Below are 21,506 nucleotides of genomic sequence, written 5' to 3' on the forward strand. Positions count from 1 at the left end.
AGCTTAGTATTTCCACTCAAACGGCTAATTTCTAAATGGTGGTGCCAAGCAATACTTCAATATTGCAATGACAGTGTTTCCAACGACTATATCGCTGGTCTGTATAAAACGTAGGAATTTCACAAGAATTTAACAGGAAAAACGCAGGAACAGTATTGTTCCCATGATCCAAACAAACCTGAATGAATAATTTCCCAATGGACACTTTTGCAATAGCTATTGCAAGAATGTAAATGCAAGAGCTTAATTGTTTATTCTACAATGTTATAAAAATATCATATATAGTTTATGAATGGTTGGCCGTAGATTTAAGCTGCTCAATCTTCATCAGTTTCGGCCTTCTCTGTTTCACATTGACAGACAACAAACAGCTGGTATGCATTTTGGCATATGCCCTCATGCAGATCCAGAGTTCAAAGCACAGTGCTCTGTGCTTTAACTGAAAATGCCCTTTGAATTTAGAGATTGACTGAAATATTTCTTCAATTCTGTCAGACCGAGCTCAGTTGAAAAAACATTATTACAAAGTAAAAAGGAGGGTGGTTCTGTAATACTAAATTATGTACAACCGCATTTCCAAATGATCAATAATGAGCTTGACCACAACTAGACCTACAGAAGAATTTCCCAAAATTTGCAGCTGTTTCACCATAAGTTAAAGAGAGCCCTAGTCTTCATGGGTCAGGGCCACTAAGAATTCTGGGGACCAGCTATTTATCAAGATTCAAGATGCAGCACTGGCAAAGTAGTCCCGAATCGTTCTCCGTTTCAATGATGGCGGCGGGCTCAGAACAGAAGAGGGACTGTTCATCTGAGCTTCCGGGCTTTTCCTTGCATCAAAGGCCTCCTCCTGGAACAATGTGAAGGCCCTCTTCTTTGTCGATTCAGGAGTGCCGAAGTCCAGTGCTCTGGGTTGAAGGGGAGAGTGGCAACCGCTTTGCAATTCACCATCACCACTAGTGCAGGCAACTGCATCTCTTGATGTAGTAGCATGCTCATGGCTACTGGACCTTCGGTACTCAGTGTTTGGTGCAGTTATCCGCTTACGAATCACTGTTGGTGAGCTTACATTTGTGCATTCCATTTTCTTGGTACTCCACACACGTACCTGATACACAGAATACAGAATTGTCACATGTTCCGAATTCTGATTCATTTCATACTCTGCTATGCATTGCTTTGCTCACAAATTGTAGATGCTCTTGTCTACAACAGACTGTCACAAACACATATTATATATTGAACAAATGGAGCCATCTTTAGTATGTGTCAAGAAAAAATTTCAGGCATAACCAAACCAAGTAGACTTACCGTAGAATCATCAGAAGATGTTGCTATCTTTCCAACCTCTGACGCACACCTGAAATATAAATTCATATTGAAGCATGAGGATTTGGTTATCAGTAAGGGTTTCACAGAAATATTTATGTTTGTAGATCGTACCAGTCAACTGAAGTTGCTTCGCCTTCATGGCCTTTCAAAACTATAGGAGCACTTTCAGGTTGATCCACCTATATCAATGGACAAGCATGGATGTAAATATTATAATGATGTATAGTGTAAGAAAGCAGGCAACGGATCTGCGACAAGTACCTGCCACAGGTATACATTTCCATCACTTGATCCACCAAGGATGTGAGTTCCATCAGGACTGATAGCAGACTGCATGATACAAAGTTTAGGTGTTTCAGAACATATATTGATCAAACTAAACATAAGCAGCTCTTTTGGAAATTTAAAGGAAGTCAACCCCAGATGGCCACTCACTGACCTTGACAAAGAAAGACTCAATTTTGCTGCCAGTGTAAACCTTTATGGGACCCTTGTTCATATGGAGAACACTGTACAAATAGATTCTGAAATGCATAGTCAAATCAGTATTTACCAATGGCATGAAAACTATTTAGTGTCTGATGGCAAGGTCTGAATTTTACCTGTTATCCATACATGATGCAGCAATGTATGCACCGTACGAATCTTGAGACAGGCAAGAGATGCCATGTTTCACCCCCTCCTTCAGAAACGAAGGACCAGTAAGTTTGTTCAGATTGAGCTAGGAAAACACAGCACACTGTAAATATTGATTCAAATTGGCATACATGTTTATACTCTGAAATACACGATTCTATTGCTTTTTGTACTACTAGTTTTAACATTCTTTAGTGGATAGAGATGTTTACCAAAGGCTGGGCCCCTGCTTGAGAGTTTTTGTTGGAGACCGGCACTTTCAGGTTCCGTGTATCCCATATCTTCACAACACTGGCATACATTTAAAAAGGTACAATATTAGTATTTCAAGATATATGAAAATTATTCTACAAAACTGGATTTTTTAAGAAACAGAATGAGTAGATGGCATGAGGCTAACTCATCATCAGGTAAGTGCATTGTGTTCACAATAATATCACAATTAATAAAACTATACAAACCATACAAAAACTGTGAAGGTTGGTAAAAATTAAAAAGCAGAATAAAATGAAAGAGCAGCTTACTTGTCTGCAGCTCCTGAAGTAGCAATGGAAACATCATCTTTCAGATAAAGAACTGATGTGATACTTGTTGAAGCCGCCTAAATGTCACCAATTTCAGCAAACCAACATAAGCATAAGAGGACATGAGATCATCATAAGCAAAAGCCATATCATGCCGATTTAATACCTTTGCTCGAGACCGGGTCCGGTTCCTCTGTATGGGACTGTGGGCTGCTCTGACAACAGCAGATGACCTAACATGTAGCAGAACTTTCAATGAATTTGTATTGTCGCTACAAACATTTATGATCACTTAAAATTTGTAGTTGAAAGAGAACATTTACTAGCAATAGGACAACATACGTGAGGCACGTTTCACCATGGCTGTTTGGAGATGTAGGGTCACATCTTAAATCCCAAAGAGCAAATGAACCATCCCTTGAACCGGAAACAATGAGCTCTGCAAAGAAAATAAACTACTTAACAGGAGTTTGTGGCCAACCTTTGAGGATTAAATACACAAAAATAAACTGAAAGGCTTCAGCCATTCAGGAAATACATTACTAACCAGAATTTGAAGAATGGCAAGACAGCGACTTCACGCTCCCGGTATGCCCTGACAAGACACCAATGCATTTCCTGTTTCCTACACTCCATATTTTGACCTGATGCAGAACGATCATAATGAGATTTTGCAGAAGACAAGGAATTAGTTCAATGAAATGACGTGATCCTGTTGCGACTTACAGTTTGATCGCCCGATGCAGTCAGCATTTGGGATCCCTCCTACATTAGTAACACGCAAGATGGAAACTCCGTCAGAAAGGTACGCGTATCGCTGAACTTTTAACCTGAGGATCGGCTCTTTCGTTGGACTATTCCAAACAGTGCAAGGGAATTTACCTTGATCCAGCACACGTCAAAGATTGCATTGTTGTGAGCAACCCAGTCCGACACCCTCGTTTCAGCTGCAAAGGACGACGTCAGAATGGAACAGAACGGATCGCACGACCCACTGTAAGGTCGAGAACACTCAAATCTTGGATCAAATCGGGGGAAAAGGGTAGGTTTCCAACCAACCTGATTTCTCTAGTGACGAGGATGCGGAAGGGAGGCGCCAGCGGGTGTCGTAGAGGCCAACGTACCCGTCTTCGTCGGCGACCGCCAGGAGGTTACAGGTCTGTGCAGTCTGGACCGATGAGGCAATTCATCAAAATATTGGTACTCGCAAATCGCAGCTAGAAAGAAGATTTGACTTTGCAAAAGCACGCGAGACGAATGAGATCCCTTGTTTCAAAAAAAAAATCAGATCCCAGGCTCCGAACCTTGCCGAAGGAGATGGCGAAGGGGATGGCGGCGTCGCCGGAGTGGTCGACGGCTATGACCCCACCGCCGCGGCCGCCGGGGTCGGAGGACAGGTCAGCGAGGTACGGGAGCCCCGCCATGGCTCGGGAGCAGCCACTGGAGCCGCCGAGCTCCCGGGCCCGTAGACCGCCGAAGAAAGTCGGAGACAGGCGCCGCCGCGTCGCCATGAGAGTCAGAGAGAAAGAGAGAGATGGGCAGAGGCGCAGACGGAGAGAGGGAAAGGAAATGGCGGGCAGGCATTGAGCGCGAGGGGTTTAATGGAGGAAGGATTCTGCCCCGCTCCGCGCGAGGGGCGCGCCGGCGGGAAGAGCTTTTTCGTAATCGCGCGCCGCGAAAAAAAGAAGCCGCGGGAGCTGCTGCCGCGCTGGTTCTTTCGCTGCTGGATTTCGTGGGCGATGCCTCACTGGCAGGTGGGCCCAGGACGCTCAAGGCTCTTGAGCTCTCTTGAGCTGGCGGGGCACCGCGGGTTTCGTTCCGTTCGGGACAAGATTCTGAAAACTTGCAAAAGACCGGTCTTTGCGGGCTTGGTGTGGATCTGGCCCATTGAGCGTGGTCAATGATGGGCCGCTACGATCAAAATTTGCAAGGTTTCTCAAGAAAATAACCCTCCCACTATAGAGAGAAGTATAGAAAGTTTATGAGGGTGGTTAAAAATATCTTTGTGAAACACGTGCATGCAAACCTTTTCTTATGGTGTATGCACGTCCAACCGTCCAATCTATCTCTAGTACATCATACAGAAGTTTTAGATAGTACGTAGATCGTAATAAAATTAAAAAGTCACAAGAGATATCATTGTATGCAAATGATAAGAAGCAACTAGAAAACCCCATGTAATTTAGAGCATGTTTGGTTTACAGAACGAGGCAATTCAGAATGATTTGAACCTAGAAGCGAAGCTAACAATACTGTTTGGTTTGCAGCGTGGAATCACACCGTTCATAGCCGAGTGCTTCCACGGAGAGTTAATTCTAAGTGATCGTGAGGAACCAACAAACACGTCATTCCATGAAAAGTGCTAGACTGACTCATTCTGCTTTTTGACAAGTTCACCTGATGCCGGATGAATTCAATCGCCAAACCAAATAGACCGTAACAGTTCCACATTTTCCCTCGTGAAGAAATCAGATATGTTTTTTATGAGATAAATATGGCATCGGCCCTATGGGAGATTCAAATGCCCAATGATAGTTGTGGAAATAAAGGAAAACCAAAAATCGTTAAGGACCCAAAATGTTTCCATTTTCTCATTTTTTTCATATTTGTGGCTACCATTTTTATTTATTTTTACCCTAAGACATGGGAAACATCGGAAAAAATCTCATGAGATGGATTTTAATTTTTTTTCCACTTCCATCACTGTCGCCATCGACTATGCTGCCTACAAATAGAAATGAGTCAAAACTATAGTTTGATCGTTAACGGGCAAGGGGTGCAACAACCTTCGGTAACTATCACTTGGTTCTCGATTTAAAAAAGAGTAAAGTGTCATCTCAGCCTTTTGAACACGCAAATTTCTCGTTTATCGCCTTAAACTTGTTCGGTTGTGTCATCTCGATCCCTAAACTCGCAAGTTGTTTGTTTAAATCCTCAAACTTAAGGAGTTTTCATCTCGGTCCCTAGACTCACATATCATAGTTGGGATCAGTGCGGCCATGACATCGCTCGGCTATAGGGGCTTGCTCAGGTAGGGTGGTGGTATAGACCCGTTTAGACTAGTTGTGAGACCCGAGCAGAGACTGGAGTTTTGAATAGGTGATTTGCAAGTTTAGGGATCGACGTGACATGACAGAATAAGTTTGAGGATCTAAACAGACAATTTACAAGTTTAGGGATCGAGATGACACATTAGAACAAGTTTGAGAGAACCCAAATGAGTGACTTGCGAGTTTAGGAACGTAGATGATACAACCGAACAAGTTTGAGGTTCGCAGTGGGCTTTACTCAATTTAAAAGGTATATGTTAAGGTTGATGGACTATCTCATGAAAATGGCAAGAACACAGATCATGCATGTTCTCGATAAAAAGGCATACATACCACCAAATTTAACTAAGCTCCACAATAAACCAAAGACCAACGTAACATCGAAAAAAAATCCTGGGTGTATAAAAAAACATTTGTTAATATATATAGTCGATACATATTCATAAACATTAACCATACATATATGCGTGTTAAGACCAAAGTTGATACTTTCTCATAATCATATGGCATACTCCCTCGTCCAACTTCGTAGCTAGAATTATGTTTTTTTTGACGGATGGAGTAGTATACTGTTTTGCAAACATATAAACTTTAAACTAAACTCATAAACAAATAAGTATAACGTAATAAATAAAAAATTTCAATATCACCCCGATGTATTCGACGTAAATAATTTGTTCGGGCTTAATTTTGCATGCACCGTTTGGCGTTTGCCACTTTCATTTGATTATTTGGTCAAGACAGAATATATTATTTTTTTCCAAAAAAAGGGAAAACTTTGCAAGCAGACGCTTGGGCAGGCCGACATCTTCACTTCTTCAGCCCAAGTGCCAAAGCCTCCGCCCGCCGGTATATAAACCAAAACCCTAAAACCCATCTCCTCCTCTCTTTTCCCCTCCCTTTCCCGGCGCGGGGAGCGACCTCCGCCGCCGCCGCCATGCCGAAGCACTACCGCCCTGCGGTAATCGTCTCATCGCCCTGGTCCTCCCTGTCTCTCGAAGGACCTTCTCTTCATGACGTGCCGTGGTCTCTGACGTGTTGTTCTTGCCATGTCTTAGGGTAAGAAGAAGGAGGGGAATGCGGCAAAGTACATCACGAGGACCAAGGCGGTTAACTACCTGCAAGTTAGCCTCGCAATCTTCAGGTTCGTCACTATCTCCCGATTACCACTGTTTATTGCCGGCGAGCCGTCATCTAGACGGCGTACTATCTTGAATAAGCTCGTGGGATGCTGATGCCAACCGTATAAGCTATAACTGGGATTTTTTGCAGTTATTTTGTCCATCGAGCTTAATTACTACTATTTGTTGTGTCCTTTATGTAGCTACTGTCTTCTACATGGCTCGTGTTAGTTCGAATCCTTGAACTCCATTTTTTTTTTTTTGACATTTTCCTATTTATTGCAGGAAGCTATGCATTCTAAAGGGTGTCTTTCCGCGGCAGCCAAAGAAGAAGGTGGAAGGGAACCACAAGACCTACTACCACACGAAGGATATTGCATTCCTTGCTCATGACCCTTTGATCGAGAAGTTCAGGTAGCTTTTCATACCAAATATTTGTGCCACATTCCTCAGTTCAGGGAGGCTACAGAGGGAGTCACTCTAATTCCTTATTGCTCTATATAGTGCCTGGGGAATATTATAATATTCCATGAATACCTTTGTATATGTATGTTCAGCTTGAAAAGTGATTTTATGTGTGTTAAGTAATGGAACGGTATTAGGGATTGTTTGGATTTTTGTTCTTTTAACACTGAATAGCTTGATCTGAACAGCCACTTATTCATGCTAGTTAACCATAGCCTTAATTTATTTGGTTTTATGAATCAAGAACATCTTTTTTGTGTGCATTAGTCTATTTCCCCTTTTCTGCCATGTGGGGTGAAAATTTGTATTTTCAATTGAAAGAATGAAACAAACTTAGTGTGGGCAACAAAGGCCATTAGCTGTGCATCGTGGACTCTTGTACATAATGCTACAATTTTGGTATATTTGTAAGGGCCTGTAATTTTTTAAAAAGCTATTCTGGATTTTGACTTTGGAAAAGCTGATTTTGGATTAAAATTCTGTATGATGTAGTGTACAACATATGGAATATCACTAGCGCTAACCATTACATCATATCGGAATCCACAAAAGAAGCTCCAGAAGCATGCTGTTTGTTTCAGCTTCTGCTTCTTACTGGCCCTAAGAGTGGTAGCCTCTTGGCTCCTTGTTTGTCGGTGATGAATATCTTACTGGATTATTGTGAGACGAACTAGTGGTGTCTTAGTTACTTGGCTGAATTTGTTTTCTCTAGGAGCGAATAGAGTATATGAACAAGATCATGCTAAGGGCCTGTTTGTTTCAGCTTTTTGCTGGCTTAGCCCAGCCAATAGCCAGAAGCTGAGACAAACAGCCTAGCTCTTGAGCTGGCTTTTGAAAAGATGGAAAGCTGGCTTCCAAGGAAATGAACTGAAAGCTGAAAAGCACGCTTTGAGGAGCTTTTCTGGCTTTTGGTGTGCTGAGAAGCTAAAAAATTATTACAAAAGCTAATAGCAAAAAGCGAACAGCTAGAAACCAAAAATCAGAAAACCAGCTTTTGAGCCAAAAGCCCAAAAGCTGCAGCTCAAACAAACAAGCCCTAAGAATGCTACATTTTTTCCTGAGGAATAATTCCTATTACATTGTTTAATGTGCTTAATTCCTTAATGGTATTCTTATTTCATTTAATTCAGGGAGATTAAGGTTCATCGAAGGAAGGTTAAAAAGGCTGTTGCTAAGAAAAACAGGGATCTCGCAGACAGGCTGTTGAATCGGCCACCAACTTACAAGCTTGATAGGCTTGTCCTTGAAAGGTATCAAGCGAACTAAACATGATTATCCATGAGTTCATCAAGTACTCTCTCTATGCAGCATTAACTGTTCTTTTCTTTATCGAACAGGTATCCAACATTTGTTGACGCTCTTCGTGACTTGGATGACTGCCTTACAATGGTGCATCTGTTTGCGGCATTACCTGCTGTTGATGGTGAACGTGTTGAAGTCAAACGAATCCATAACTGCCGCAGGTATGCTTTATTTAAAATTACCATGTCTTTTTCTTGGCCTGAGACTCATGTCCTTTTCAAGTGCACTAGGTAATTTTGCTCTGAATACCTATTTTTGTTGTCACTATGTGTACAGCTATATCTTGCCTGGAATTTTGGCTTATCACAAAAATTCTATAGGTTTCTCTAATATCCTACATGGTAACCTTCAAACTTGCATGTAATCTGTGGATGTTTGTGGTCCTCACCAAGTCACATCCAAAGTAAAATCACAATTTTATAAATGTAAAAGCGTGTGCTTTCATCATTTCTTTTTATATAGAGGATATTTATTATTTTCTTCTCATATGATGAAGTCATTTCAAATCTTATGTGCTTTGAAATGTTTTGTTTGTATAGGTTAAGCCATGAATGGCAAGCATACATATCCCGAACTCATTCCCTGAGAAAGACATTTATTTCCGTGAAGGGCATATATTACCAGGTAATTATGTATGGGGGAATTCCTTGTGAGCCATTATAAAAGATTGCAATTCCTTGTGAGCCACTGAAAAAGTTCGGTGGACTTCAGTGCCACTGCTCCAACTTTTTTTTGCCCTCCATGCCACATCCCATGATTCTTTTATCTGTCTTTGCATACGTGATGGTCAAAATTCATGATTATGCCACGTAATGCAGGCTGAAGTTCAAGGACAAAAGATAACCTGGCTAACTCCTCATGCTCTTCAGCAAGTATTAACCGATGATGTTGATTTCAATGTGATGCTCTCTTTTCTAGAATTCTATGAGGTAAACAAATATGGACCGCTCCTTAGTTCTTGTGTGTTTCATGTTTTGTGCAACTGTCAATAAATTTCAGGCCAAGACTAATGATATGGTAGTATATTTTATCTGATTTCCGATTATTGGTTATTTGTCTTGTTTTTCATCAAAGATGGGCTTGTTATAGACAAAACGGTGCTGTGGTTTTCCTTGGTGCATAAGCCGCCTTTGGTCGTTCTAACCCGTAATCATGGAATGCTAATTTGCAAAGGGCTGAGAATCCTGTAGGTTCTTGATCAAGACACAGTGATGATATTGTAGTGCTTGCATTTCCATTGTAGGGTCGCTGAGCAATTCATTGTCAATCAAGATATCATATTATGACGTCCAATAACTAATGTGGTGTTTTAGAAGCTATATACCGGTATTACATGGTTTTTTGTTGTTATCTATAACTCCCTTTTCCATGAGCATAGTTTCAATAGTTGGCTATTGACACCATACATGTTGACATTTTCATGAATGCTCCCTTAGAAAGTTCAACAGTGCTATTTCTGGTGTTTGTTTCAACCTTTTGACTGAGCTTGTTGTGCCTGCAGACTCTTCTAGGATTTGTGAACTTCAAGCTCTATCATTCAATAAATGTAAATTATCCTCCTATTCTGGATCCACGTCTGGAAGCTTTAGCTGCTGGTATGTTCTGGTGCTTATTATTATTAATCGCCTCTGTCCATTTTCTTGGATGTATACACTGCCATATTATTTTTCTCTGTTCTCTAGTTTTATGCGGACTCCTTTTCTGATATCATGTTGCGTGGTGCCAGAGCTATATGCATTGTGCAGATACATGTCTGCTGGTTCCAGAAGAATGATTGGGAATTCACAATCTGACGAAGTTATGGAGGATAAGGACGAGAAGACTAAAGCTGATGGAGTAATTGAGGAAGACAAGGATGTGAAGAATAAAGCAAGCTCAAAAGCAGATGAATCTGAGCTCAGATTAGCACAGCTTCAACATCAGCTCCCAACTAATGAACCTGGTGCACTGATGAATCTTGTAGAAGAATCGACTGCTGATGATGCAGATGATGACGATACTAAAGAATGTAAAGGTTTATTTAAGAACTTAAAGTTCTACTTGAGTCGGGAGGTAGGTTATTGGAATTTGTCATTACTGCAAGCCAAATTTGGGGTTGCAGATCAATTGATTTTTCTGATTTGAATATCTTTCAAATGTTTTTAATCCTTTATATGCACTTTCAGGTGCCTAGGGAGTCCCTATTATTTATTATCCCAGCGTTTGGAGGGACTGTTTCATGGGAAGGAGAAGGAGCTCCGTTTAAAGAAGAAGATGAAGATACCACTCACCAGGTTGATTGCATCCTCAATAATATATTACACCAAAGTTTAACTATATAGACGGGGACGTTGATGTACCATCTCTAAAGTAAGATGCCAAAGTACCACGACAGAAATGTCATACTAGGGGCAATAATTACTACAATACAATTTTTGTATGTGACTAACTGTTCAGGTTACACTCGGTACCATCATATCTCGTAATTCATAAACATAAAAGGTGATCAATGAAAAGTGCACAAGTGAAGTAAAATCAAATGGTCCATGGAAGTTTTTTTTTATGCTTGCTAGTATCCCATATTGTAATAAAAAATAGGAGTATGATATCACATCCTCACACTATATAACTTTTTATTTTGAAGAGTCCATGATACGCCTTTGAACAGATACATGATTCACAGTGACAATACTGCACTCATTGCCTGCGCTAAGACTGACTGACTGACATGTGGGGCGGGGATCATCAGTGATGGTGTTACCCCTTCTAAGCCAATACACTATCACGTGTTTGCCCTAGTATAATATCTGTTGTCTGTTACAACCGTTTCGTACGTCTACTTTGAGTTTCTTTTTTTTCCACACTATTCTTTTATTAATTTATGATAGAAGGTTGTTTTATGTTTGTTTGTTTGTTAGGTTTCTTTGAGTTGCATCTCAATTTACTTAACCTACAACTTCTGTTATAATGCAGATTGTTGATAGGCCGACACAAAGCCATGTTTTCCTCTCCAGGGAGTATGTTCAACCACAGTGGGTCTTTGATTGTGTAAACGCTCGTATCATATTGCCGACAGAAGGTTATCTTGTTGGAAGGTATGTCACATGGGGATTGTGATAACTGCGACTTTACCATTGCACCATATGTGGATTCTGTCAGATATGCTAAATTGTAACTGCTTATGCTGTAGAATCTGTTTAGGGACAATGAATATTTAATATGATGCATGAGACATGATTACAAATTTGCCAAGTCCTGCATTCTTTTGGTGCCAGATGCCTAGATTTCCAGTTGCTCTCCATTTGCTACTGATAGAACTTTTTAGCTGTATGCCTAGCCTATTACTTACTAGTTGCTAGCGCTGCTACTAATTTCTTGGTACTGCTACAACTATACCACATGTTGCTGCCAGCTACAATATTGTGTTAATTTTTCGCTGCTGACGAGAAGACCATGAATTATATTGTGCAATAATAAAGAAAAGTAATAATTCGTAGGCAAGTATATGACAATTTTTTTCCATGTTGCAGAGTACCTCCACCACATTTGTCTCCTTTTGTGGACAATGATGCAGAGGGCTACATTCCTGAGTATGCAGAGACAATAAAGAGGCTGCAAGCTGCTGCACGCAATGAGGTCTTGCCTCTTCCAGGTATTGGTGATGAAGATCTAGACAATTCATTGGTAGCAGCAATGATGGATCGAACAGAATCTAACGAAGCTGCTGAAAAGAAGAGGAAGGTGGGTAGTGTTTCTTTCAGTTTAAGTGGTTTTCAATGCTTCTGTTTTTCTTGTATTGAATGCATTTCGTGTAATGATCTTGGCATGTCTTTTCTTTTTCCCTAGTTGGAGATGCTAGAGAAGCAATACCATGATGAACTGAAGATGGAAATTGATGGTGTTGCTTTCTCTAGTCTGTCAAATAAGGAAGGAGATAAATCACCAGATGCCAAAGATGATACTCAGTCAGATCGCGAGGAGGATGCCAGTAAACAAGAGGAGAAGGATGATGATGACATTGGTACTGCTCTCATGTCTCGCAGGCAGAGAGGCCTTTATAAAGCTATGAAGGTATGTGTACTTCTTTTGCTGTATGCCTGTATGCACTACTGGTTTTTAATGTGAATATGGTTACAAGTCCTGATAATGCTCTCTATAGAAATAACTTCCGTTCCTGTTAAAAAAGGTTCTAGTATAGTGCATGACTTAGATTGATACTAGTAAAAGCTTTTCTTGTTGACTTGATAGTTCCCTCTTTGATAATATCTACCTTCACATGCATTTTTGCAATAATTAGTTGACAGTTCTATCATAGATTCGTAGTCTTTGATTTGTCTTGCTTCTGATTGCCTTTCTCTATTATCTCAAATTATTATTAACATCTCTTTTGGATGGTTTTTACGACTATCCTGTTTCTTTGTGAACACAGATGGGCAAAGAAAAGAAAAAAGAGAAAATTGAGCTACTTAAGAAGAGAAAAAAGAACACGGATTCTAGTGCTTCTTCCAAGAAGCGGCACTGATGCTCAGAGTTTGCCAGCGCCACATAAATCTTCATCGCATTGGTGTGGCATCTCTAGTAGAAATGTTGCCATGATCAGCTCGTCTGCGTGCCAAGTCCCCGTGATGAGTGGTTGTCTTTTGATATCTCCTATGTATGCTGAAGATGATCTCAAGGAATATGTACCAGGAAACCTGAATAGAAAAGTTTTGATCTGTCTTTATTATTGTGTACCAGGAAACTTGAATAGAAAAGTTTTGATCTTCTATGTACTAAGCATTTAGAGTCGTTAATTTTGTTTAGCCTGGATATATTGCTTGTCTTTTTTTATATAGAAAAGGTACAAGAATCAATTGTCGTTTTCTATGTACAAAGTTTTTCTCGTTGGCAGGGTCTACTTTTTTTTTTGAAAAGGTAAATTACATTCAAAGCTTAAATACAAAGTATAGAGATGGGGCAAAAATTGTCCCATTCAAAGTTTTCCAGAGCCATCTGGTTAGAACAGTTAGTACAGTTTCTAGAATGCGTCTAAGATTCACAGGAGAACAAGCAAGGAATGTAAATTGGCAGGGTCTACTTGTTTTACGCTCGCACTGGACTGGTTGGCACTTGGCAGGCCATTCCGCATATGCTTGCATGAGTTTGTAGGCGTAGATGAATTACTGGTCGCAACCGAAGTTCAGAGAACATATGACGAGCCATGATTGCTCAGAAAATGACGAGCCATGATTGCTCAAAGAAAATGACGAGCCATGACATTTAGGCGTAGGATGAATTATTGGGCGCCACCAAAGTTCAGAGAACATACGACGAGCCGTCTGTCGTCTAGGAAAAATGCATTACAATTGTTGGTGTCCTACGTTTTTTTTTTTGCTGGTCCAGATACGGGTCTTTTCCTGACGCAAACTTCGTTACAGCCTTACAGGAATCGGAAGATGCAAACTTCGTTAGTCGTTACAGGAATCGGAAGAGGAACCGAACAAATCCGGTATTCGCCCCATCGGATTGCATTACCGTGACTTTCTGCTACCATTACAGAGAGAACCAAACACTGCCTATAACTATAAGTAATGCTTAGAGATCTATAAAAAAAATAAAAAAATGGGGGGCTTCCAGCATCTGATTCCCCTAATGTCCTTTTAGAATCTTGCAAATTTGCTGTGATCATATCCATGTCCTTTTAGAATACCAATAGGGGTTTGAAGGGCCAATTCCATGCCTCTGTCCACTGTACCCTTTCCTCATCTTTCGATGTTTTGATGCACTGCTCTCCAGGTTCAGATTCACTTTAGAAGGCTCCTTAAAACAGAATGATGCTGCTACTTTCTGAAATACAACAATGAGTTAGACATATTCAAACAGAGTTCGTGAAATATCAGCAATTGGTATTTTTCATTGGTCTTCAGCTACCTTGAAACTTTCAAGGGATAAGCTAGGCTACCACTAAATTTAAGGAAATAACAAACGTGCTTCTACTTGACAACTTAAGATTATGTAAACTTGCAATGAAGCAAAATGCTGAGCCAATAAAAATGAACAGAAACCAATAACAGAACATTGAGAAAGAGCGTCACAAACATTTACCTTGAGATCAAGCTGATGGATATCAAAAATATCTTTCATAGAGTGTGAGTTGTATGCCAAAAGGTAGGACCTGTAGGCTTCCTTCGCAGACTTGTTTAGAAAGTAATTCCCAGTAACAATATTCTCCTGTTCCAAAACTCACGTTATAATAAAATAGATTGAAACGACGGGATTGAGTTGAGAAAGAAACACTCACAAGTTGTGATAGCGATTTTGGGACATGCTTTTCACTGAACACATATTCAGTCAGAGAAATTTTGGCTGCCTGCAAGCAAACACTAAATGCGTCACTCCCTCTGTCCAACTAAATGTAGGACACTAGAGCTTCCATGTTACTCGTACTGGACTAGTAAAATTGTAAAAAATGCGTAGCATATAAGATTATACAAAATTCATATTTCAAAGTACTTTCACACTACTGACTTTGTATTTAGACATAATGTCAGAAAACAGCGATCACTTTGAGTTAAGAAAATAGTGCTGCATAAACTGATACACATCAGGTTTCCTCTTAATAAAGGGAGACAGACATATGTCACCGTAACATTAATTACCTGCAGGTGAATGAGCAGCTTTAATTCTTCCGGTAGTAAGAACAGTAATGCACTTCCTTTGCCTTTATCACCTCGGGCAGTACGACCAACTCTGTGAATGTAATCCTACAAATTAAATTCAAATGTCAAACTTAGCAAAATTGACAAATGCATAATTTCTTTAGCATGGTTTGGAAGCACTAACCTTTGGGTCATCTGGAGGATCATATTGCAGAATATAGTCCTAAGCAAGGCACCAGATCCTTACATTAGTAAGGGGATATACCATATACGTAGAAAGGAGTGGTATGAATGGTTTAAACTTACCACATCAGGAATATCAAGCCCACGTGCTGCCACGTTAGTGCATAATAAGATGCCCTTTTCTCCCTTCAGGAATCGGAAGAATGTACTAGTTCGTTTCTGCTGCTTCAGTTGCCCATGGATCTCGTAACACTCTATCCCGAGGAAATGAAGAAGTTCTGCATGGAATTTGACTGAGCTACATGATGAAAAGAACACCATGATCTTCACCTTCTGCTCCTCACCCACTTCCCCTCTTAGGACCTTCACCATCTGCTCCTTGTGAACTTTCAATCTTAGGAAAGTGTACAAAACAAGAAACCTTTTCTCGCTTGGGATGACACAGTAGCCCTGCTGCAAGCCCTCAACTGTAGGCTGCCAGAGCATCAAAGTTATATTTCTCATACCAAATAATCCAGAAAATGTTTTAAAGAGATATGAACAGCATGGTGAAACAGTTGCATACCTTCAATTCAGAATCATCAACTCCAGCATAAACAAGTTTCCGTTGTCTTTCTTCATTTTTCTCAAATGTAAAATTCGCAAAATCTTGAACCTGTGGGATTACAATTTATAACACATAAGCATTTACACCAACAGGGGAAATCAAGGAAAAGTTTGGATAGGATGAATAACTGACCTTTTGAGTCTGTGTAGCAGAAAAAAGAACAGTTTGTCTATCCTGCATATGATCCATAATAATTCCAGGACAAAACATAGTAGTCTCAGACTCAGTAGAAATTTTAATGGCTGCACTATGCACATGAAACGAAATTGGCAGATGGTCACATACCCGAGGGAGGCGTTTAAATATTTGTTTCATATCCTCCTCGAAATTTTGCTCAAGTATCCGATCAGCTTCATCAATTATAAGGCACTGCAACATATGATGAGTTATGCCAGAGAAAATTAGAGGGTGGTAGTGGTCAGTCATGATATTCACTGCCTTAACAGCAAATTCTCATGTTTTTCTTTTCCAAGAAATTCAATGCCATTTTCCTGCCAGATAGGGACCCATATTACATGAGCCAGTAAACAAGGCTTCGCCTTCTCCATGGGCAGCCCAGCACAAAATTAATTGGCTTTAGTATTCTCTGTGCCGAGGTATGAGTGGGCAACAAGATTGATTCCATCCCCGCTCGAAAAGATATTTACAATGCAATTATATGTTAATTTAATTGGAGAACAGAATCAGTTTGGTTTTAAGGATGGTTACGAAGAATAACTTTTAGCTACAAATCCAATACTTGTACCCATACTGTATCGGTTTTGTTTACAGAAATAACAAATAACATTATATGCAATTCCACTTGACTTTTGTCAAGCACAAATTTGCTGCAACTAATAGCAAACAAAGACGAAACACATAACCGAGCTAATATAACAATACGACTTTATCCAAATATAAGCTATTGCCTTTTACAATTTTGCATATACTTGGCATAATGTATGCTGCAATTTGATATATACTCTAATTCAGCATTAATAGGTAGATGGAGTCATGGACAAGCATAAGGTAGATGTACACAAAGATTTCATATATAAAACAATCAGGTAACTGATCATGCAAATAGATAAGCATGAAATTTCTGGTTGTATTTTTTATCTAAATGTGACAATTTAAGTATATGCACTATCTCAACAGAAATAAGGAATTTGGAAAAAAATGATAGTAACCAGAATGTCTTTACCTTTAGCTCTTTGTATTTGAAACTACTGGTACTTCGCAGATGGTCCAGAAGCCTGCCCGGTGTGGCAACTAAGACATTGATCCCTTCTGCGAGCTGGTTGGCCTCACTTCTCATGTTAGTGCCACCAATTACATATCCAAGAGTTTGCGAGTGATACTTCATTAATTCCTTGGCAACATTGTGTGTCTAGCACAAATGAATTGACGAAACACATAAGGATAGCAAAGTGTCAAGTATGAGCCCCTGCCCCTACAGGTGAATAGTCTCAGCAACCATCCAACATTCAGATACACTATAGAAAGCTACCTTTTGAAGCCTCGTTTCAAAAAAAAAAAGCTACCTTTTGAAGCCTAACGATTTGGTGATAAATTTGGTAATATATAGCAACGTGAAAAGAAGTTCTCATAGCTTAATCTTCAAATCAAAATACTGTAAAAACAAACAGCATTGTGTATTTGTGTATTATATTTACACACACGGCATTATGTTAACAAAGAATAACTTAACCTTAGATCAGTTGACACATCTCATTTTGATCGTTTCGCTCGCAGCAAATTCTAGAACAGTCATAAAGCGTGTAAAATCAATCAAAAGATAATTGTTGTGTCATGCATAAACCTGAATGGCAAGCTCCCTCGTTGGGCAAACCACAGCAACTCCAGTTCCGTTCCTCGGCAAGAAGTGCGATCTGTGGAGCAATTCAATCGCTGGTATAAGGAAAGCAAGGGTCTTCCCTGAACCAGTCTTTGCTGAACCCATCACATCACTTCCTTCCATCAGATGCGGTATTGATCTAGCTTGAATCTGCAATCATGAAAATTAAACAACCGTGCATGCATGCCATTGTTACATTACATCAATACTAAAACCCAACGGTGCATGCATTGCCATTGCGGTATCGACTCACATAACACAATCATCCACAGAATGACAGAAGCATTCGACTACATGCAATTGTGGAGTACTTGGACTTGCACCGAGAACAGAAACATGTATATGTTGCCAAAAGATGGTGCAATGGTAAAATTTAGTCGGGTGGGAGCATCACCTTGGTGAGGTGGGTGTAGTTCATCTCTCTGATGACCTTGGCAGTGAGCTCCGAGATGCAGAGCTCTGAGAAAAGCCTGTTTGTCAGAATCCCGCCAACCTTGCCCTTCTTCAGCTTTTCTTCCCCATTCTTCTCCTTCCCCGTTCCCCCCATCTCGCTGTCCTCCTCTCGCTTCCTCTTTCCTTTCTCATCCTTCCGCTTCTCCTTCTGGGGCTCATCGCAGGCCGCCCCTGGGCAATTTTGCACGTCCCTGCTGGTCGTTGGCCGCCTGGGCAGGGCCGCATCGGGTCGAGCCGGCGCGTCGGGCGGCGGTGCCAAGTCGGGCGGAGCAGGTGCTTCGGGCGAGCGGGGCCGCGTCCTCCGGCGTTCGTCCATGGGGTCGCCGGCGCAGTCGCAATCGAGCGAGCGGACAGCGGACGGCGATCGCGTGGCGGCGGGCTGCTGGGCGCGGGGAGACGAATCGGTTTTGCCGGATTCAGTTGCCAGCGTTAATTTGCCCCAGGGGCAATCTCGTCTTTTTGAGTGCTAGACTAGGTGTTTGGAGAAAAATAAGAAAAAATGCGGGAAAAAAAGAGAAATGGTGTAGAAGGTGCTTACTCTTTTTTTTCAAAGAAGAATTATATTATATGATAGATGGGTACATCAACACGTTACAAGCACTCTGAATTATAAAATAGTACCCACGTTGTGAATAGCACAACTCAAAACCTAACATGTTAGATGCTTTGCAGTATGGATGACCATACAGACAAACGCTCGGCAAATGCCCTGAGAACAAATGTCCAACGAACGACGGCCAACATTCTTGTAGGCGGAATTGAGGAACTTCTTCTTTTCTGGTGTCTTCCTTCTTCTTCTTTCTGCCACCGAAGAGTGAGATAGACTGATCTGAAAAAATATTCTCCCTAGTCCTTCATCATGGCCAGATCTAACCACGACAAAATAGAGAAGAGACCGGAGAAAATTATTCCATAGTGGCGACATCATCTCCGCCTTGATGCCGCCGTTCGGAAACAAAGTCTCCATGTCGTCATGTCGATGAAGATGTTGACGCCGAAGTTGTCGCCCTCATCTTCAACGGAGATGCCATGGAGAAGACAATTCCACCATTTCCCTTCACCATCGTCGGAGAGGAGGAGAAGGAGATAAAACTCCAATACCAAGAAATTTGGCACGGAGAGACATTAACCCTAATGACTCGATCTACTAGGAAAAACTTATTAAATTGCATAATAGTTTTTCAAAGCCCGGACTATAATGGTAATTTTGCGGAAGTCCACTCTTGAGAATGGAAAGTAATTAATTTTCCTTTCGGCAAAGCACAAGGAGCGGCAAAGTGCTTCAACGGCTAGGTCGAGCGGCTGTAGGTTCTCACATACATGCCGGTTGGTGGTAGGGCGGCCTTGCCTTCGCTAGATTGTTAAGATCGATGCCCTGTTCGCTTCCCTAAGTCGGCGACCGTCTCTAAGCTTAATGCTTAGAATCACACCAACCACTCCCAAATCTTTCATGTTAAAACTTTTGGATAGAAAGCCTCTAATCTCTTCAATCACATTCAAGTTGGTCCCAAAGATCAGTATGTTATCGACATACATGAACAAGATCGTTCCTTCTCTACCATAGCGATAATACTTCTTTTGTACCAGGTTGCTACTAGAACCTCCATCATCAAACACTTTCTTGCTACGAGTGTCCTTTGCCCTTGCCTTCTCAACACCAAGAGTAGTGCAAAAGCTAGCAGCTAAAAAAGACCTATCAAGAGAAGAGATACCGCCAGCAATCTCGTCTTTTTGAGTGCTAGATGTTTGGAGAAAATAAAAAAAAAGAAGGAAAAAAAGAGAAATAGTGTATAAATCAAGGTGCTTACTTATTGCATGATAATTTCCCAAGGCCCACGGCTAGAATGGCAATTATGCGGAAGTCCACTCTTGAGAATGACAACTACTTCCTCTAGGTTGGTAAAAGAAGTCGTTTTGGACAAGTTTGGATGAAACATTGGAAACATAAATCATGAATAACTTTTAAGTTGTTGAGTTTGGAAATGTGAAAACCATATGAATAGATTTGTCTTGAAATGTGCTTTCATAAAAATATACATATATCACTTCCAATAAATATTTTTATAAAAATAAGAAGTCAAAGTTATACTTTAGAGACCATCTCGCTGTCCAAAACAACTTCTTTTACCAACCTGGAGGGAGTAATTAATTTTCATTCTGGCAAAGCGCAAGGAGCAACAAAGTGCTTCAATGGCTAGGTGGAGTGGCTATAGGTTCTCACGTACATGCCAACTGGAGGTAAGTGCGGCCTTGCCTTTGCTAGATTGTTAAGATCGATGCCCTGTCCGCCGCCCTAAGCCGGTGGCCGTCCCTAAGCTTAATGTTTAGAATGACATGAACCACTCCTAAATCTTTCATGTCCAAACTTTTGGACAAAAAGTCCCTGACCTCTTCAATCACATTTAAGTTGGTCCCAAAGACCAGTATGTCATCGACATACAAGCACAAGATCACTTTTTCTCCTCCACCATAGCGATAGTACTTTTGTACTAGGGTGGCGCTAGAACCTCCATCATCAATCACTTTCTTGCCACGAGTATACCAGGTTGGCGCTAGAGCCTTCATCATCAAACACTTTCTTGGCACGAGTTCCCTTTGTCCTCGAGTTCTCCTCAACACCAAGAGCAGCACAAAGCTAGCAGCTGAAAAAGACATGTCAAGATAAGGGCTTGTTTGGTTCTAAATAAGTCACATACTTATAAGTTAAAAAGTGAAATAAAGTGACTGATTTTACCAAACACCACCAATTTATAAGTCACCCCTGCTTATAAGAAATAAGCTGGTTCACCCCTGCTTAAAACTTATAAGCCACCCTTTTCCGTATGGGGCCCACACCTTTCACTTAACAAGCATGAGCTTATAAGTCATCTACAACCAAACATGCATGACTTATAAGTCACTGGTTTTAAGCCACCTGACTTATGAAAACCAAACAAGCCTAAGAGACACCGCCTTTAAGTAACCTTTGGCCTAGCACATCATCTCCGCTCAGGGCATGGCGTGGTGGGATGCCCCCCCCCCCCCCCCCCCCCCCCCCCCCCCCCCCTCCTCAATTTGTCTACACGAGCACACCAACTTTCTATTTAAGTTGAGCATCTTTCTAGTGCATTTTACATGTTGTACTAATCTCACTCCTCTTATCACTATTGTGGTTCTTTAGAATTGTTTGATTAATTGCTATACTAGTTATAGGTCAAGCCCAAGTAATCCAACCGTTTGAAGGTTTATTAGTGCGTTCGAATATAGGCACACATGTTTGAAACGCCAAAGTCGTCCCACGTTGTAAGTTTTTCTTTGTGGGTGTTTTTTCTTTTTTGAGCCTGGATTCTTTGTGGGTGTTGCTCCAAGACAAGTTGTGGAATGCTGTTCGGCTACAACA

General features: G+C 40.9%; 2 protein-coding genes and 1 pseudogene across 3 annotated transcripts; 1 reads left to right on the forward strand and 2 right to left on the reverse strand.

Moving 5' to 3' along the window:
• Window positions 1-503: 503 nt before the first annotated feature.
• LOC136474172 (uncharacterized) lies at window positions 504-4,003 on the reverse strand. 2 transcript variants are annotated; one of them, XM_066471764.1, is made up of 15 exons: window positions 3,797-4,003; window positions 3,552-3,660; window positions 3,375-3,439; window positions 3,219-3,257; window positions 3,040-3,136; window positions 2,835-2,931; window positions 2,659-2,725; window positions 2,493-2,569; window positions 2,181-2,259; window positions 1,935-2,014; window positions 1,772-1,856; window positions 1,594-1,662; window positions 1,444-1,511; window positions 1,312-1,360; window positions 504-1,108 (listed from the first exon to the last, which is right to left on the reverse strand). In XM_066471764.1, the coding sequence occupies exons 1-15, from the start codon at window positions 4,001-4,003 to the stop codon at window positions 725-727; spliced, it is 1,572 nt and encodes a 523-aa protein (XP_066327861.1). In that variant the 3' UTR covers window positions 504-724. The 2 variants fall into 2 exon arrangements, with proteins under 2 accessions (XP_066327861.1, XP_066327869.1); XM_066471772.1 differs by having other exon boundaries at window positions 1,935-2,053; window positions 3,797-3,935.
• A 2,401-nt stretch (window positions 4,004-6,404) lies between these two features.
• Window positions 6,405-13,202, forward strand: LOC136474181 (pescadillo homolog). Its single transcript, XM_066471781.1, has 14 exons — window positions 6,405-6,503; window positions 6,601-6,686; window positions 6,949-7,077; window positions 8,259-8,378; window positions 8,466-8,591; window positions 8,970-9,054; window positions 9,249-9,359; window positions 9,932-10,025; window positions 10,157-10,482; window positions 10,596-10,703; window positions 11,383-11,504; window positions 11,940-12,150; window positions 12,256-12,480; window positions 12,839-13,202. The coding sequence occupies exons 1-14, from the start codon at window positions 6,480-6,482 to the stop codon at window positions 12,929-12,931; spliced, it is 1,860 nt and encodes a 619-aa protein (XP_066327878.1). The 5' UTR covers window positions 6,405-6,479; the 3' UTR covers window positions 12,932-13,202.
• A 578-nt stretch (window positions 13,203-13,780) lies between these two features.
• On the reverse strand, window positions 13,781-18,533 carry LOC136474189 (DEAD-box ATP-dependent RNA helicase 27-like; annotated as a pseudogene).
• Window positions 18,534-21,506: the final 2,973 nt, after the last annotated feature.

The sequence above is a fragment of the Miscanthus floridulus genome, chromosome 1, assembly GCF_019320115.1.
Source record: "Miscanthus floridulus cultivar M001 chromosome 1, ASM1932011v1, whole genome shotgun sequence".
In the NCBI taxonomy this organism is placed as follows: domain Eukaryota; kingdom Viridiplantae; phylum Streptophyta; class Magnoliopsida; order Poales; family Poaceae; genus Miscanthus; species Miscanthus floridulus.

Excerpts from the sequence above, each read along its gene's own strand:
- LOC136474172 (XM_066471764.1), bottom strand. The coding sequence starts at position 4,003 with ATGGCGACGCGGCGGCGCCTGTCTCCGACTTTCTTCGGCGGTCTACGG. Across the intron at positions 1,663-1,771 it reads TTGAGTCTTTCTTTGTCAAG|TCTGCTATCAGTCCTGATGG; the intron begins GTCAGTGAGTGG and ends TGTATCATGCAG. Across the intron at positions 1,361-1,443 it reads GAAGCAACTTCAGTTGACTG|GTGTGCGTCAGAGGTTGGAA; the intron begins GTACGATCTACA and ends TTTATATTTCAG.
- LOC136474181 (XM_066471781.1), top strand. The coding sequence starts at position 6,480 with ATGCCGAAGCACTACCGCCCTGCG. Across the intron at positions 8,592-8,969 it reads CGAATCCATAACTGCCGCAG|GTTAAGCCATGAATGGCAAG; the intron begins GTATGCTTTATT and ends TTGTTTGTATAG. Across the intron at positions 11,505-11,939 it reads GAAGGTTATCTTGTTGGAAG|AGTACCTCCACCACATTTGT; the intron begins GTATGTCACATG and ends TCCATGTTGCAG.